The sequence below is a fragment of the Rana temporaria genome, chromosome 5, assembly GCF_905171775.1.
Source record: "Rana temporaria chromosome 5, aRanTem1.1, whole genome shotgun sequence".
Classification (NCBI taxonomy): domain Eukaryota; kingdom Metazoa; phylum Chordata; class Amphibia; order Anura; family Ranidae; genus Rana; species Rana temporaria.
The window spans coordinates 220,471,315-220,491,224 of NC_053493.1; the positions used below are offsets into that span (position 1 = coordinate 220,471,315).

General features: G+C 36.9%; 1 protein-coding gene across 2 annotated transcripts in view; it reads right to left on the reverse strand.

The window, feature by feature from the left end:
* The window catches only part of CDH12 (cadherin 12), a 1,098,816-nt gene that overhangs the window by 10,102 nt on the left and 1,068,804 nt on the right, over positions 1 to 19,910 (reverse strand). For both annotated transcript variants that reach the window (XM_040353560.1, XM_040353563.1), the window contains 3 exons: positions 16,254 to 16,375; positions 12,790 to 12,907; positions 2,632 to 2,883 (listed from right to left, as the gene is read on the reverse strand). In XM_040353560.1, the coding sequence (XP_040209494.1) occupies positions 2,632 to 2,883; positions 12,790 to 12,907; positions 16,254 to 16,375 (492 nt within the window). The remainder of the gene's footprint in view (positions 1 to 2,631; positions 2,884 to 12,789; positions 12,908 to 16,253; positions 16,376 to 19,910) is intronic.

Sequence of the window (19,910 nt, forward strand, 5' to 3'; positions counted from 1 at the left end):
TGGCGACGAGGGGACATGGCGTTGGCGGTGGAGGTGGACGGGACCAAGGAGGACTTTGGGGGCTGCGATCTCAAGTAAGTGACACATAATGAGCTAGTATGCTGTGCATACTAGCTCATTATGACTTTCTCTTGCAGGTGTATTAAAAAAAAAGCAAACACTGAGGGTTTACTTCCTCTTTAATACGAATTTCCAACAACAGTAGTGATAATTATAATAAAAAAATATCGTATAATTGTGGGGCAGGAGTAATAATAAAGCAGTTCAATAAAGGAACATGAAGTAGATGAGAAAGTCAATAAGGTGGGTGGGAAAGAGGAATAGGAAATTAAGCAATGGGTATAGTAGGAGACATAAATAAGTAACTAGAAACGGGAATCCCCCAGATTCTGATGACGCTTGCTGGGCTGAGCAAAATGCATTAAGCCGGTGGATACCTCCGGTTACGTCACGTCCACTCTTTGAAACGCAGATTGTGGTGCTAAGCTTCCAGAGCGGGATTTTACATGCCCACATACAAGAAGAGGATATTGTAAGTGTGCATTTTTGTTTTATGCATTTTTAACTTAATAAAAATGGAATTACGCTATGGAATTATTTCCCTATACCCATATGAGAAGCCCCGATCCATCTACTGGAATATTAGGAGAGAAGTGATACTATTATCACTATTATCACTCAAGGAACAACAGATCCTTTTTCAATACAGGTGATAGACACATTTATGAAAAATAATGAGACAAAAATAATTTGACAACTTTTAGCTGCTTGGGGCCAATGAACGTCAGTATTTAGGTCAAGGGAAGGGGATTTTGGAAGGGACTTTTCGCGGCACTGATAAAGACAATCTGATAAAAGGTATCGATATTTATTTAACAAAAAAAAGGAAGAACACAGGTATAATACAAAGGACAGTTTAAGAACAAACCCCACATTTCACATCAGAAAGTAAATAACAGACTGTGTCTTAATGTAAGGAATCGATTCCAGCATGTCTGTTATTTACTTTCTGATGTGAAATGTGGGGTTTGTTCTTAAACTGTCCTTTGTATTATACCTGTGTTCTTCCTTTTTTTTGTTAAATAAATATCGATACCTTTTATCAGATTGTCTTTATCAGTGCCGCGAAAAGTCCCTTCCAAAATCCCCTCCCCCTTCCCTTGACCTAAATACTGACGTTCATTGGCCCCAAGCAGCCAATAGTTGTCAAATTATTTTTGTCTCATTATTTTTCATATTAAATGGGATGTAGGCACCCTTTTACTTCTTGTATTCTTATCCTAAAAGAGGCGACACTCTCTCCTATTTTCGATAGACACATTTAGTCTAAATTTGTTTTTTAATGAATTTCTACAAATTACTTAATTTGGAAATATTTGAAAACCCATTTAATAATTTTTCTGAAAATTCGTAAATTTGAATATTTGTAAACTTTTTAATTTGAAAATTCTTAAATACGTAAATTCAAAAATTTGTAAATTCATAAATTCGAAAATTCATAAACTCTAAATTTCAGAAATCTAGAAATTCGAGAATCCGAAAAACCCAAAAATATGAAAATCGGAAATAATAACTAACTAATAATAAGTTAACTATTACTAACTATTAAAATATAGGTATTGGAATTTTCTTTCAAATTTGGCTGTTAGTGAATGTAACGAATATGAATTTATCCGAAGTTACAAATTATCTGAAATAACGTATGCTGTATCTAAACGAATGGAGCATAATTAATTAGTAATAATAAATAACAATTATAATATTAAAAACTTTTATTATTATTATTAATAATTATTATTAATGTGTTTTGTTCCATTTGTTTAGATGCAGTATCCGTTATTTTGGATAATTCGTAACTTCGGAAAAATGTGTATTTGTTATGTTTACTAACAGCCAAATCTGAAAGGAAATTCCAATACCTATAATTTAATTGATAGTTATTATTAGTTGGTTAGTTAGTTATTCTTTCAAATTTCTAGACTTTCTTTCCCATTTATGGAATTTCAATTTTTTTTAATTTATGAATTTTCACATTTCAGAATTTACGAATCGACAAATTCATAAATGAGTTCAAATTTACGAATTTTTCTAATTTACGAATTACATGAAAAACGAAAAACAAAACAAAAGAAACAAAAACTAACACATTTCTCGGCAGTGCACATGGCTAACATTGGAACTGGTGAGTGAGGGCGCATAGGAGGGGAGCACGATTGGGCACTTTATTGATAATACCGAAGATCATTACCAACTATATTTTCAAGAATCTATTGTTCGCCAAAGGACTGCTTTGGTGCAAACACTGTTTTCACTTTCAAATGAACTTTATTATAGATTTTTTATAGGTTTTTCATTATTATCATCACTACTGTTGTTGGAAGGTTGTATTAAGATTGCACGTACAATATGATTTAAATATTCAGTGTATCACATTATTAGGAATATACAGTAGTAGATTGAATATTCATTTTTTGTTGTTGGGACAGCGCTGATTATACATATTTATACATCACACAGGAATAATATCAGCAGCAATCTTTATAATTTCACTACTTAAATCACTAACCACATTGCAGCATGGGGATTACATTATTTTAAATATGTATGAAAATTTGTTTGCAAAAAACCCACCTAAAAGTATGATAATGCACAGTAGAATTGCTATCAAAGCTCCTGTGCTTAGTCCAACTGGTAAAAAAATAGCTTCCGCATTGCAAGAAAGGACCACTCCCCTTGAATCACATCTGCATACTCTAATGGTCAGTGTGCTTGTACTGCTTTGAATAGGATAACTGCTGTCCTCTACCACCACTGGAAGCGAATAGAATTCTTTCTGTCTCCTGCTATACCCATGTCTCTGAGCAACTATGCCAGCTGAGTTATCTGAAAAAAAAAATAATCATGGTTATTTTTCACTTTACAATTACTCACATTTCATTTACGTATATAGTTTTTTTTTTATTTTATTATAATTTCTTCGCATTTAATTTAAGTGAACCATACACTTAGCATTTGAAATATGATGAAAAAAGATGCAGTCAAAATTATGAGTAGCTACAGAAATTTGGGCAGCTGAAATGATATAGAAAATCAACTTGTTGATTGCATGTTTGTGGGCACCATTTATTAATTTATTAAGGTTTCCTATTATAATAGAATGAATTTTACAAACAAACCAGTAAACTGCTAAATGAGCTAATAAGAGCACGAGGCACCAGTGGCGGACCTGACAATTCTGGTGTTCAATGGAAAATGCCAATCAAGCTCCACAGTGTCCAGCAGTGAGCACAGAGCACACTAGAGGACGTCTGACCCTCAGGTCACCCCCATGAAGTCTGTTTCTGATTGTTTGGTCAGAGACATTCACACCAGTGGCCTGCTGGAGGTCATTTTGTAGTGCTCTGGCAGTGCTCATCCTGTTCCTCCTTGCACAAAGGAGCAGATACCGGTCCTGCTGATGGGTTAGGGACCTTCTACGGCTCTGTGCAGCTCTCATAGAGCCCGTCTCCTGGAATCTCCTCCATGCTCTTGTGCTGGGAGACACAGCAGACCTTCTGGCAATGATACGTATTGATGTTTAATCCTGGAGGAGTTGGACTGCCTGTGCATTCTTTATAGGGTTCAAGTATCACCTTGTGCTACCAGTAGTGACACTGGCCCTAGCTAAATGCAAAACTAGTGAAAAACAGTCAGAAAAGATGAGTACGGAAAAACATGTCAGACACCTCCACCTGAAAAAACATTCCTGCTTTGGAGGTCGTCTCATTGTTGCCCATCTAGTGCACCTGTTGTTAATTTCAATTAACAGAAAAGCAACTGAAACTGATTAACAACCCCCTCTGTATACACCCCTCCCCCACTGCTACTTAACTGACCAGATCAATATCCCAGGAGTTCTGATTCAAAAGTGTTCCTTTTTTTTGAGCAGTGTATATATATATATATATATATATATATATATATATATATATATATATATATATATATATATATATATATATATATATATATATATAGATCTATCTATCTATCTATCTATCTATCTATCTATCTATCTATATATATATATATATATATATATATATATATATAGATATATAGATATATATATATATATATATATATACAGAGATAGATAGATAGATAGATAGATAGATAGATAGATAGATAGATAGATAGATAGATAGATAGATAGATAGATAGATAGATAGATAGATGTTCTGAGGCTGTTGCTAACATTAAAGTATTCCCACCTTACTTCAATAATATGAAATACAAAGGAATGTAGCACTGCCTCTAATATGCCTTTACAATTAAATGAATATATGGTATGTGTAACCAAAACCCCAGTGCTGTAAAAGTGTCAAATACTATTTAGATAAATCCAATATTTAAATGTAGCAAAAAAAAAATACTAAACAAATATTATATAAATAAATAAATGAAGTGTAACATAAAACACCAGTGTTATAAATAAACACATACAATATTTCATGCAGTCAGTGTAGCACAAATGTCCAGTGATATAAGCACCATAAATAAAATTTGTGATATTAGTAATCACCAAATAAAAGACATTTTTAAAACAATGCAGCCCACTCCTTCTTCAATTTGTGACCTTAAAACCAGTGCTGCAAGGATAGCTTTTTTTTCACTGTAGGTGAAACCCAATATCATGTGCTCCAGATGAACTCTCACCTTAATAATAAACCCAAATGGGTAATTTCACACATTCCCAACACAGGGTATCAAATACCCTGATCCTCAATCATGCATAGTTGATTTAAAGAGGAAGTAAACCCCCCACACCTCCCCAAAAAACGGGGAAAAAAACCTGCAAGAGAAAGACATAATGAGCTAGTATGCATAGCATATTAGCTCATTATGTGGCACTTACCCTAAATCGAAGCCCCCAAAGTCCTTCTCGTTACCCTCCGCCACTGCCGCCATGTCCCCTCGCATCTTCTTCCTGTTATCGCCGCTCCGGCGCTGTGATTGGCTGGAGCGGCAATGACGTCACTCCCGTGCATGGTCCCTGCGCATGCGCGGAAATACAGCATTAACCCTAATAATGCCATTCACAAAAACGGAATGCGCCATAGACATCGGTGCCTGTCATTATTGCAAATATCTCATAAACTATGCAGGTTTAGGCGATATTTCTTGCACCTACAGGTAAGTCTTATTCTAGGCTTACCTGTAGGTGCAAGTTGTGTGGTTGGGTTTACAACCACTTTAAAATCCTCAATTCAGTGAGATATGATCTAGATACTCACAATTAAATAGTTCCAACCATAGTGTAGTACAATCAGATAAAAAAATGTATTAACCCCTTGTCGACTGACTGCTGCACGTTGATTTACATCAGGCAAATGGGTGTACCTGTATGTCCCTTTAAATTTGCTGCCTAGCAAATTTTATACAATAATCAATGGCTATTTGTAGCTTTGATCGCTGTATAAATGACAATGGTCCCAAAATAGTGTCAAAAGTGTTCGATGTTATAATTTCGCGGCCATTACTAGTAGCAAAAATAATAATAATAAAAATGGCATCTATCACCTATATTGTAGACGCTATAACTTTTGTGCAAACCAATCAATATACCCTTATTGTGATTTTTTTTTACCAAAAATATGTAGAAGAATACACATCAGTCTAAACTAAGTGAAAAATTAGTTTTTTATATATTTTTTGGGGTGTATTTATTATAGCAAAAAGTAAAAAATATTGCTTTTTTTTCAAAATTGTCGCTCTTTTTTTTGTTTATAGTGCAAAAAATATATAAACCACAGAGGTGATCAAATACCACCAAAAGAAAGCTCTATTTGTGGGGGGAAAAAGGACATCAATTTTGTTTGGGTACAACTTTGCGTGAACGTGCAATTTTCAGCTAAAGCAATGCAGTGTCGTATCGCAAAAAAATTAAATCTGAAAAGCTGGGATCTTGTCCTGCAGCCGACAAACCAACATTGATCAATGTCACCATAACATCCGCCCTTATGCATTACACCACGCCCCATGTGGCTTCGCCAGAGGGTCACTGGTTTTAAGTACACAAATTGAAGGAGGAGCATGTAATATGGACTTTTATTTATGGACCACACTTTTTTTATTAATTCTTATAATTTGGTGATCACTAATATCACAAATTGTATTTTTGGTGCTTGTAGCACTGTAGAGTTTTGCTATGCTCACTGCATGAAGTCTTTTAGGTGTTTATTTATAACACTGAAGTTTCATGTTACACCTCATGTATTTATTTAGATAATGTTTGTTTTGCTACATTTAAATATTGGATTTATCTGATTAGTATTTGGTACTTTTACAGCACTGCAAATTTGGTTACACATACAATAAATGCATTTTATTTGAGAGGCATATTAGAGGCAGCGCTACATTTCCTATTACAATGTTGTATTATGCATGTATACAGGCATACCCCACTTTTAAGTACACAATGGGGTTTACTTATTATCGCTGGAGAGGTATGTGTGTTGTGGGGATGAGGTGTTTTAATTTCTAATAAACCCCCAATGTGCTTCTACACCCTTAAAACATGTATGTGACCCTTTAATTAAGGGATCACTAAAGGAATTTTTTTTTTTTAGCTAAATAGCTTCCTTTACCTTACTGCAGTACTGGTTTCATGTCCTTATTGTTCGTTTTTGCTTTGAAGTTGCTGTAATTCTGCTGTGATCTCCACACTTCCTGGTTGTCTGGCTCCTTATAACCACAGTACTGGGAGCTTGTCACTGTAGGTCTAAGCTGTCATTACTGTGTGTCTAAAACTTAACAGAACCAATCAGATTCATTTTAAAAACAAAACACTGCCCTGAATTTGTTTGTTTTTGTTCTGTGTGTCTCTCTAGTTCACAGGAAAATTAAACCGGTTTAAAAGTGAAACTAACCTGCAGGCACATTATATGATTGATTTTTAGCTAGTTGTTATCATTTTTAAAAGGAATCAGTTAACTTTTATGTCTCTATACCCTGTAAACAGTCATTTCAGCAAAAAAAAAAAAAAAATCCTTTAGTGACCCTTTAATGGCAACTCATATGCCAGTAGAAATTTGCTCTGCATTGCTTTGGGTTGAAAAAAAACAAAAAAAACGGGTCATGTGTATTTTTTGGTACATGTAAACATATTGAAGACCAATAGTAAATGAACAGGGAAAATGATCACAATTGGTGCTGACACATTAAACAGTGCATTTCATCAATGACAGTAACACATGCAGATACGAGAATGGGTCTTTAAGGTTTCAAAGGAAGGAAGGATGAGAAGTGTTATGTCATGACCTAGTTTTCAAGGAAAAAATTCCTATTTTACTGAATCCACTTATTAGAATCTTATTTACTGAAGGAATAGAAGGTATTCCCTTAACAAAGTAAGAATAAAAAAGTGAACCTAACGGCACCAGTTCTGTCCCCCCTCCCTTTATTCCCCCGGCAACATTCCAACTATTTCCTGTCCTTTTTCTTATCTCTCCCTTGACCCTCCTCCCTCTCTTTCCCTATCCCCTCCTCTCTTCTCTTAGATCCCTTTTTGGATCGCTCTTCCCATTAGGGCAATTTCCCTTTGCCTAGCTACACAGATCTGTGATACAGAGAATTATGCGCCCTAGATAATTGGCACCTTAGTGGGCCTCGCACCCCAGCATCTCTTGACACAACTGACGGCAGACTCCTACCCACGCGAGTCCTCATCTACTTGACCCTTACCTTTAACTTTCAATTGCTTACCCTTACTTTCTTGATCTTCTATGTGTCAGGATATTCGTTCTCACCTATATGGCTGATTCTCAAACATACGGGCCTGGATTCAAGAAGCAATTGCGCCTGTGTAACCATAGTTATACAGCGCAATTGCTTACTTACCCCGGCGTAACAAATGCTCCTGATTCAGGAACCTCGTTACGCCGACTGCAGCCTAAGATATTCGCGGCATAAGGCTCTTATGCCCGCATATCTTAGGCTGCATTCTTGCGATGGCCGCTAGGTGGCGTTCCCGTTGTGCTCAGCGTATAGTATGCAAATTGCATACTAACGCCGATTCACCAAATTACGCAAGCCCTGCGTACGCAGTTTACGTCGTTTCCGTATGGCGTCTTTCGCGTAAGGCTGCCCCTGCTATTAGCAGGGGCAGCCAATGTTACATATACCCATCGTTGGCGCGTCGCGAAATTTGAATTGCGACGTCATTTGCAGGGCAAAAAAGGTGCCCTCCGCCTACGCAAAAAATGCGCAAGGCTACCTGAATCTACCCCACGGACTGCGTCCCGATTTTCTCCTGCATTATTATTATTTTTATATGCATTATTGTTACCTCTCCCTGCCATTTGGGAATGACACTCCATTTAACCCTGTAATCTGTATTACATTTCTCAATAAAATGTTTGAACCTATCAACTATGTAACTATGAGTAAGCAGGCAACTACAAGGGAAATTAAACAAGCAAGTGTTTTTGTGTTTTGTTTTTTAGCATATGATTGGTTGATTGAAGTTAAAATATCGTCATCTTATTTACTTATATCAGTACAAAATTCACTTTGTAAAGAGATCATGCAGTTTGCTAAGTTACCAGCTATTTGCTCCTGCAATAAATCAACGATGCTGTTTTAGAGCCCATGCACACAGATGTATTTACAGGCATATGGATGTACAGCATAAAATGTGTCTGTATCCATGGCTCCCAGGAGGCAAAGCTGCTGTGTAATTATGTTAGTAGGAATGAATTACAAAGTATTAAATGTCAATACATTTACAGGCACGTGTGTATGGATATATTTTCCCCAAATTTGAAACTTTCTTGTTGTCAGGCTTCTGTATTTTTTCATGATAAATTGAATTTAAAATGCACAGGGTTTTTATAAGTATAACTTAATAGGCACATTGTTAATAATCTAATCTAATCTACTCTAATCAAATTTATAAGATAATGTTGTCTATTGTTTTTGTTTTTTTTGTTTTTCAACATATCCACACAAGACAACTTTAGAGTGTTTTTCTTTTTATCGAACTAAAATGCTAATAAAACCTCTACAGCTCTTTACTTATTGCTTTATAAATAAAAAAAAATCAGTGTGTATGGCCTTTTCTCCTGAAGCTCCATTTATCACCAAGCTGTTGTTTGTGACATTTATACACAACAAAGTACATCTGAAATATTTCCCCTTCATGACATTCCTTTTTCTTTTTTGGCATAAAATACTTCTAAAAAGGATACTCTAATCTCTTTGTCTCAGTTGTCCCCTCCAGCTTATTTAAGATAGCATGTTTGGTAATAAATGATCCACTAAAACAGATAAGTGACATACTGAGGGTATGTCAAGTCCAAATTCGATAAAACATGATTTTTATTTTTCACAGAGGAGTTTGTTCTTGAACATTTGTGCTTATAGTCCTAACATAAATAGCTCCACACAGGCATTCACCCATATCCATATGCCATTGGTTTGGTTGTGTGAAAAAATATATTCTGACAACTAATTTAGTATATACGGGTACTGTTCAAAGAGCAGTTGATGTTGCCCTATGATGAATGTACAATTTCAGATAAGTGAACTGATTTACGAAAGTCAAAACTTGCAATAAATTAATTTCATGCGCTCTTTGGCTTATATTGTGGTGCTGCAAACAATGTTCTTTTTAAAATCTCCCTTTGGAGAAATATTGGCACACCATGCTATGCTACTTAGTTTATTTAAGCATTATATGCTTGTTAGTTTACCATGAAATGTCACCATATTAATGTGTGCCCTGACAAGAAGTGTCACCAATCCACAGGACTTTAGAGCCAACATAACTGGACATTTCAGAGGCACATATGAGTAAAGTGTCATGAACAAATATAATGCCTATGTCTCTCGAAACATACAAATGAAAAAAGTGAATCTAAAGAAATAAGTGAGGTTAATTTCAACTTCATGACCTACAGTATGTATGGCAATTATAAATCAAGGTTTATCCATTGTAGTTCACCCAAACGTTTTAAAATATGCAAACCTCTGACAAAGTACAGAAAATGAAATGGAAACCTTCTGAAATTCCTGCTTGATGAGATGCCAGGGTCAAAAAACCTTTCTTTAAAAAAGTCCACCTTGGATACTAAGGTAGAAGGGTGGGGTCTGGTAATACTCAAAGTTAAAGTGGATGTAAACCCTTGATACAACCAGTGAAATGAACAGCCTGAAGCCTCGTACACAAGACCGAGTTTCTCGGCAAAAACCAGCAAGAAACTTACTGTTTTTTTTTTTTGCCGAGGAAAACGGTCGTGTTTACACTTTTCAACGAGGAAACTGTCGAGGATCTCGTCGAGCCAAAAAGAGAGCATTATGCAATAAAGTCCTTTGTGTATCCACAAATAAATAATCAAATTAAAAAAGGGAGAAAAGATCGCACAAATATAAGTGCAAATAAAAGTGCAAATAGGTCCTTAATACATGCACATATGCAATAATAAAGTCCAAAAACGGTGAAATCCAGGACAAACAGCACCCAGTGTGTAGATAATAACATAAACGTGATCCGCCACCACATGGACTAAGGCTTTCCAAAAGGTAACCAAATAACAGCGTTATTTTAGGTCACAGCAGGATACTCCAGAGTATGGGGACACAGCTTAAGATGGACCAGGAATGTAAACAGACCACAACTCATAGGAAATCCTCGGCGGGATACAGCAAGATCTAATGTGAAGTACTCCTCCTCAAATCGTCTCATACAGCCCAGTCGATATTAGACATGCAGGGAAGGAGACCGCACATAGGGTAGTAGGTACCAACAATTTTATTAAAAGTTTAAAAACTACTTACAAACGTAGAGCAAGTACGAGCGTAAAAACAAATGCCGGCCGGCATATAGCAGAAGCCCTTCTTGAACGCGGTGACGTCTTTTCTTTTTCCTCGACGGCAATGGAAAAATTTGGCTTGCCGAGATCCTCGACAGCCTAACAAGGAACTCGATGAGCAAAATGATGTGTTTCGCCCGTCGAGTTCCTCGGTCGTGTGTACAAGGCTTTAGATGATACACAGAGAATAACCAAATCTCCCTACATAGGTTTCATATGTATATCTGCTGTCTTCACATTTATATACTGTTTGGAAAGTTGAAATCGTGTTAGGAGAGTTTCTCTTCCTGGTTAACACAGAATGTGATGTATAGCCAAGATAGCTAACATTGCTGATTGGAGGAAAGGCACACACCCCCTCTCCTCATAGGCAGAGACTCTCAGAGCTGATTTGTAATAGGAGCTGCTCTCTGCTACTCTATTTTAGCAACATCCTTTGACAAAAGATTCTTAGCCAGATTCAGAGAGGTTTACGCCGGCGTATCAGTAGATACGCCGTCGTAACTCTGAATCTGCGCCGTCGTACATTTACGTGTATTCTCAAATTGAGATACACTTAAATGTAGCTAAGATACGACCTCCTATGCCGTCGTATCTTAGCTGACTATTTACGCCGGCCGCTAGGGGCGTGTACGCTGATTTACACCTAGAATGCGTAAATCAGCGAGATACGCCTATTCACGAACATACGCTTGCCCGTCGCAGTAAAGATACGTCGTTTACATAAGGCATTTTCAGGCGTAAAGTTATTCCACAATAAAAGGCGGCCTAGTCAATGTTAAGTATGGACGTCGTTCCCGCGTCAAATTTTGAAAATTTTACGGCATTTGCGTAAGTCGTCCGTGAATGGGGCCGACGTAATTTACGTTCACGTCGAAACCAATAAGTCTTTGCGGCGTAAGTTGGAGCATGCACACTGGGATATGTCCAGGGACGGCGCATGCGCTGTTCGTTCAGCCCCTCATTTGCATGGGGTCACGGTTCATTTTAATACAACACGCCCACCTCTTCCTCATTTGAATTAGGCACGCTTATGCCGGCCCATTTATGCTACGCCGCCGTAACTTAGGACGCAAGTGCTTTGTAAATACAGCACTTGCCTCTCTAACTTACAGCGGCGTAGCGTATATGCGATACGCTACGCCTGCCTAATGTTACGCCCATCTATGTGAATCTAGCTATTTGGCTGCTTTTGTCTAAAAAGTAAAAAAATATGTCAGGAGTTCTCAGGCTGATAACAAAGGAACTGTTCAGAAGAGAGTTATAAGACTTAGCTCATTGAAAAGAGATAACAACATACTGCAGATATATGTGCCCAGCTCAAATTTAATGAATCAGGTTTACATCTACTTTAAGCTAAGGTTATCCAGAAAATAGCAGAAACAGATATAAGGCAGAAAAAGCTTTAGGATAAGTCTTTGATCCCTTTCTCCCACAAACTTTTTGGAATTCCAAAGTGACAAAAAAAAACTGAAATTCAGAACTGAATCTGGACATCCAAATTAATGACATTTGATATGAATCTAATTTCATAAAAATGTTTGGATCAATTCTAATGAAGATATGGTTAGGCATAGTCCATGAACATTTTCCAAGTAGTGTTCAAGAGTGTAAACCTATAATTCCAATTATCATAACAATCTTTTTGGGAGATATTCATATAGAAATAAAACTGTTGCACAGCAGCTAAATTAGTTAATACTGGCATCTTAGACAATAGACATATTTTTATTTAAAATACAAATATAGCGTTTGTTTGTGAGATATTCCTGGGGAATAAATATATGTTTGTCATAAAACAGCTGCAATGAGCCAGAAAACAAATAAAATGACAGCAATGTGTACAGGCATATATCAAAGATATTTGTTTGCTTTCTGAAATACTATTGCATGTCACAATTTGAAAATAGAAAATGTATGTAATCAGGATCCTTACTTTTATAGTCATGGATGGTAAAATTGGGGTTTGTGGAACCATCAGGTGGCATTCTGAAGGAAAATTTCTGCCCTGCAGGTGACATATCCTTGTCAGCAGCACCGATAATTTGGATGATCTGAAAGCAGACAGAAAATACACACTGTACAGAACATTTCTACTTTTTATGTAAACACTACTTACATCAAGCTTATACAAAAGATAGGAAATATTTATTCTAGGATTCAGTAGGCTTTTAACAGACAAAGACAGTGTGAGAGAACAAAGGGAAGTGAAGGAAGTGAAATGTAAAGTGCATTTCCATCATTGATTCTCAGTGATATTGTTGAATATAATACATAAGATAGTAAGTGACAAAAGCTAAAATAGTTTAAAAAAAAGTAACAAATATTAAGGCCCTGTACACACGGGCAAGAATCTTATCAGGGAAAAAACATAGTTTTCCCTGACGAGATTCTTGGCAAGAATCTCTTGCCACCTGAGTGTACACACTGACCTTTTCAAAAGAACCATGGTTCTCTTGAAAGGCAAGAACGCAGTGACATCATCACGTAAGACGAGCATGCGCTCGGGTTTCTTGATGGAGAACAGGCCGACGAGAAAAAAAGAGCGCAGGTTCTCTTTTTTTCTCGTCAAGATTCTGACCAGATTTCCTGACGAGAAACCTGAAAGCCTCGTACACACGAACAGTAATCTCGGCTTTCTTGCTGTTTTTTTCAGAGAAAAACGGTTGTGTGTACAAGGCCTAGGACGTAGGGCTCAGAGGAAATAAATTGAACAAATACTAAGATGTTTTACATTATGCTTCTGGTTGATTTAATGTTCTAAAAAACAAAAAAACAAAAAAAAAATGCACTGTAAAAATAAGAAGCAATTTAAGTTAAAACGTGGCTGGTTTATTGATAGATTGGGGAAGAATTAGCTCTCCTTTCAGTTTTTATTGCTGTCTTGATCTCTGTTGGTGAGATTTTCCCCCCATTTTCTGCCCTGGTAACTACTGTTATCAGGACAGCAAGACCAGCCATAGATGGAGCAAATTTTGTTTCTGAAACCATGGGTTGCAGGGAAAAAAAATAGCTTGATTCCCCCATCAACACAGACAGTGCTCCTATAGAGTCATTGTGTTCTCCCAGAAAGGGGGGGGGGGTGGGGGATATTGTCTCCATCAGGAGAACACAGTAAAATCTGACAGGCTGGTTGTACCAAAGTTAATCGATCAATTAACTTAGGGTAAATTCAGCCTGCCCATACACAGTTCGAATCTCAACCAGTTCCTGCTGAACTTGCCCTTTGACCATCTATGGCTGGCTTAAGTGAGGGGGCCTCCCTGGTGTATAACAAGGTCCAAACTGCACATACACAAGACTGTCATCAGCAATTGGCTGGGTGAAGGCAATGGTGAGGACATATGCAATTAATAAATGTCATCACACCCGAAATTAAGCAAGAAGCATAAGCTTTACTTGCATAACATACCTACAATATTTTGAGGGCATACAAGACCCCTTTAAAATCAATCACCTTGATGAAGGGGCCCTGTACAGCCAAAAAACATTTTTGGTATGTCCTGCAAGTAAAGTTTTATCCACTTGCTTTATTTGTAGTATGCTGACCTTCATTCACGTTTTTCTCCCTAGTTAAGAAACTGAGAGCAATAAAGGCTTGACAAACATTCTAATCATTCTTCACATTATACAAAAAATAGTTTTGTCTGCAGTTGATTCTGGAATCGAGTAAAAAACTATTGTGCTGTATATAATGTTTAAGTTTTACTTTATCCTGGGGTACATGTACATTTCCAACAGGGCATACATCATGTGGAACATTCACTGAGAACCAGATGATGACTACAACTTCTTTCAAAATTGATATTAGCAATTCAAATGGTTATTATATACTCAGTACACTGTGATGAGACGTACCCAAAACAGATCTGATTTCTTTCATGGTGGGACTGTATTCTCGCTGGCAATAGCATAGCTATGTATTAGACTATTCAGGCCTCGTACACACAACTGTTTTCCTCGACAGAATCCATCAAGAAACTTGGTGGGAGAGCTTTTTTGCCGAGGAAAACGGCCGTGTGTATGTTTTTCGTCGAGAAAACTGTTGTGGAACTGGACGAGAAAAAAAGAGAACAAGTTCTCTTTTTCCTCGTCGGGAGTCTCAATTTCCTCGTCGTGTTTCTCGTTGGGCTGGTTTACGATGAGAAACACGTTCGTGCGTATGCTTAGAAACCCGCGCATGCTCAGAATAAAGACGGGAGCGCACCTTTGGTAAAAGTAGCGTTCGTAATGGAGATCGCACATTTATCACACTGTAACAGACTGAAAAGCGCAAATCGTCTCTCACCAAACTTTTACTTAACACGCAGTAACATGAGATTAGCAAAAGCAGCCCCAAGGTGCCAATGGATTCGAACTTCCCCTTTATAGTGCCGTTGTACATGTTGTACGTCACCGCATTTGAGAACGACAAGATTTTGTCTTGACAGTGTGTACGCAAAGAAAGCTTGTCAAGATTATCGACAAGCCTAACAAGGAACTCGTCGAGGAAAACGATGTTTCTTTTACGACGAGTTCCTCGGTCGTGTGTACGAGGCCTCAGTCGTATTTTGCAAAGCAGATGTTTTCACATTGTAGTGCGTATGTATACAGTGAGTGCATAACACAGCAAAGCATGCTTCTGCAAAGGCATGTATGTATTTTATGAATTTGTTGTACATACAGGTACAACAAATTCATTAGGTAAAGCCCATAACATGAAGCCCAAATCCAGCAAAAATATATATTGCAGAAAATTTTAAATATTTGGCAAATATAATGCCCTGTACACACAATCGGTTCGTCTGATGAAAACGGACCAATTGACTGTTTTCATCGGACAAACCGATTGTCTGTGGGCCCCCATCAGTTTTTTTCCCAAAAAATAGAACCTGTTTTAAAATTTTCGTATAGTTAAAAAAACTATAGAAAAAAACGATCGTCTGTGGGGAAATCCATCGGTCAAAAATCCATGCATGCTCAGAATCAAGTCGACACATGCTCGGAAGCATTGAACTTAATTTTTCTCAGCACGTCGTTGTGTTTTACGTCACCACGTTGGACACGATCAGATTTTTAACCGATGGTGTGTAGGCAAGACTGATGAAAGTCAGCTTCATCGGATATCTGATGAAAAAATCCATCGGTTCATTTTCATCAGATGAACCGATCGTGTGTACAGGGCATAAATGTTGTAATCAGGGTTCTGTTTAGAAGTCATCCCTCACCCTCTGCACCAGTGACATTCTAACATGCTGTACAGGGCATCATTGGAACAGGAACTGGTAATTATAATTAAGAAATTATTTCAAACAGAAGTTGGCTAGCTGCAGAAAGGTATTTTCCTCTTTTTTGATAGACTTTAAACAACAGATATGAATAGTGCAATTTGATGTATGGAACAAAAGAGATGTATTTTACCTGTCCTGGTTTGGAATTATCACATGCTGATATCTCATATGGCACTGTCACCTCAGGGGGAAATTCATTAACATCCAGTACATGTATAATGATTTGTACCAAACTAGTCAGTTGTGGATTGCCTAAAAAAAAAAGTTTCAGAATTTTTTTTAAATGCTAAGGTATGAGATTTATATGAAAGTCCTTGATCCTGAACCTCTAACTTACTCTGTGGATGCCAGATATACAATTTGGTTAAAGTGTTACGCTCTCCTTACATAGCTGATGTGATGGTGAATTGCCATGAACTTCCATAACACGGTTATGTCTGTCCTCCTGTTAACACCACCTAATTTTATGTAGGAATCTAATGGGACAACATGTTTGAAAGCCTGTGATATTACTGCCTGGTAATAAAAGGAGCTTTACAATGCATCAGTTTGCTACTAGTGCTACCAGGAATTTTTCCAAAGATCAGTAATGAAATCCACACAATGGCTTTCACATTCAAAGTTTAAGGCTTTTCTAGTAGCAGAAGTACCAAATCATCAATATAAAGGCAGACCCATAAGTTCGAAGCTACAATATTCCAGGAAGTTTTTTTATTTTCTGAGAGATGAGTTGTGCTGATAACTCTGCTTTGATATTGTACACTCTGTAGCCATGTAGTTATTAGACAGATGGTAATAGGGTTTCTTTGAGGGTCTCACAAAAAAAAAAAATACCCTTTTTGTTTTACAATTTTATTATGTATTAGTCAAATAAATGTATGTTTAGGCACCCTTTATATAGTGTGATATGATGTAAGCGATAACCAAAGATTGTGTGTTCCAGCATAGGAGGTATACTAAACCAGATGCAATGCAGTGGTGAAGCAGTTTTCATTCTACAGTTTTAGCTCTGGTGACTTGGGTTTAAATCTATTCAAGAGTGGTATTTACAAAAACTTTGTAAGTGCTCCCTGTACATCATCACATGAGACTTACTGTAAAACACTAGCAGGTTAGTTTGCATAATCCCATTAGCTCTAGTGTTTTTGTATTTCTGTCTCACAATGGCACAGTGGCACATTAGGCATACCTTCTTCAGGACAGACACTAATCTGAATAAATCTCTATAAATGCCATTAAATATAAAGGTACTTGACAGCATGTGATAATCTCTGTAGACATGAATTTTGCTTTTGATAGGTGATCAATTTTGCAATAACCCCCCCCCCCCCCCCAAAAAAAAAAAAACACTGTCAAGTATAAAACAAGCTGTCTTCTGAAGTTAATGCAAGTGCCTACATGAGCTTTTAGCTTACGCAGTTTTTTCCAACTTTCTTAAACGTAAATCAAATGAAAAACACCTCCACAGACACCTAGCATTGCAAAAAGAGTGGATCGCATCTGTCATAATCATGAATAATTTATAGATATGAAAATAATTTCCCTCTGTGACTGTCAACTATGGTTTGTGAACAGAAAGTGTGTCAGTAAAAAAACTTGGCAAATCCATACTAAAACTTCTGACACATGCAATAATATCTTCATCCGCAGGCAAAACTTTGCATTAATATTTAGTTGGAAGTGTTGTGTTAGAATTGCCCTTCAGCTGTGTTTTTAGACGGATTACATCCCTTTGTCAAGTAAAATTTGTGTCAAGTCTCACATAATATGTAACATAGCACTCTTTGTAGAACAAGTTCTAAAGTTCACAGAAAACTGCAGTGGTAGTTTTCCAAAACAAATGTGATGAAATAGCATTTAATGTCAGACATATATGCCTTGCAGCAATACAAGACGCACAGGCAAAGCAGGCCTTTGAACATTGGGTGCCCAAGTCTATGTTTGTTAGAATTTGTAAGATGTGGGATGTGTTTATAATACAGTTATCGTATATGCAAATATTCTCCTAGATGTTGTTGCCTTATGTCTGAGGAAGATGTAAAGATCTAAATCAATTCTGCATACATGAAAGTATCATTTATATTGCAGCAATTTAGTAATATGTGTATTATATTTAGCATTGCCAGTTTTTGATTCATATATAGCATATACAGAAAATACATGCAGTGTAAAGGAAACATAAAAATATATATTTAACCTCCCTGGCGGTATGATTCTGTCTGGAATTACGTACCAAAAGCAGTACAATTATTTTGCAAGGAAATTTGGCATTGTATACTGTAGGCCTGTAATTCTTAGGAATAACTCACTCAAATCTGACCAAACAAGAGTCTTGTAGGCATCCCGGGTATGATTTTTTTTTAAAAACAAAATTATAAATTATAATATAATAAATAATTATAACAAATAATAATATAATTCTAATAAAAATTATTCAATAATGTAATCAACTCAAAATCACTGAAATTTGCTCAGTTGCAGAATTGTTGCTGTCATTTTTTTTGTATGACGAATTTCCCCACAAATCGCTATCGCACAATTCTGCAAGTGAATATAATTTATTATCGCTGTTTTCTAGCTGATCTAAAACCATTTTTGACATAAAGGGACACTTTTGGACAATATACAGTTTGCAGGCAGAAAGAACAGTTTATATTATATAAAAGTACATGCAGGACACTGGACAGACCACTAGGGACAAAGGGGGTGTGTATTTTTTACATACAGTACTGTAATCTATAAGATTACAGTATACTGTATGTATAGTGTTTGTTTACTTTTTTGAATTTGGCGCCGTTCTCCGCCCCCGTGCGTCATAACGTCGCAGGGAACGGAGATCGGCAGCACACGGGGAGACTGTGAATCGAGCGAGGAGGACCTGCTCGCTCACACAGCGGGGAGGCATTGCAGGATCCAGGGACAAGGTGAGTAACTTGTCTGTGGATGCTGCGAAAGGTAAGCCGCGCCGCTGCACGCTCTGCACATCTACCCGGAGCGTGACTCGGGGTTACCATTCTTAGCACAAAATATCCACCCCGAGTCACGCTCGGGTTAACCGCTAAGGGGGTTAAACACTCTAGGCCAAATACCATAGCTCCCATACCTACAGACCAACTGTTTTTCTGTTAATGAGAATTACAGAATCAATTACTTATTACTTTAGTTAAAAGAAGTAGTGTTGCATTATTTTATTGTGTACCTGCATTTTACTATTCCATGTGATCTCACACTCTTGTCACTGCCTTGACATGATCAGGGCCAGGAAGTGTTCACAATGGAGTGCTGTCCCAGCAACAGAGAATAATATATACTAAAAATAAATAAATAGCATAAATGTATATATGTTCAATGGTGTATAGCACAGCCTACAAAGGGGTTTATTTACTAAAGGTAAATAGACTGTACACTTTGCAAGTACACTTGTACTCTGCAAGAACATTTATTTAAGAGCTTAGTAAATGAGAAGAATCATCATCCAATCATGTGTCAGCAAAGATGTTGTATATTTTATTTTTCTCGCATGTGATTGGATATTCTTTACAAAGTGACGTTTCACCTTGTTTACTAAGCTCTGGAGCAAATTCCCTTGCAGAGTGAAACCCGCCTTGCAATGTGTACAGTCTATTTGCCTTTAGTAAATCAATCCGAAGTGTAGTAAACATTTTCCATTTGTTGAAAAAAAATGATTGTGCTTGCTATTCTTTTTTTAATACCTAAACAACAAAAAAAGTTGAGTTAACTTAATTCATGCTTCACATTGTCTTTTGTGGATAGAGACTTATCAGAC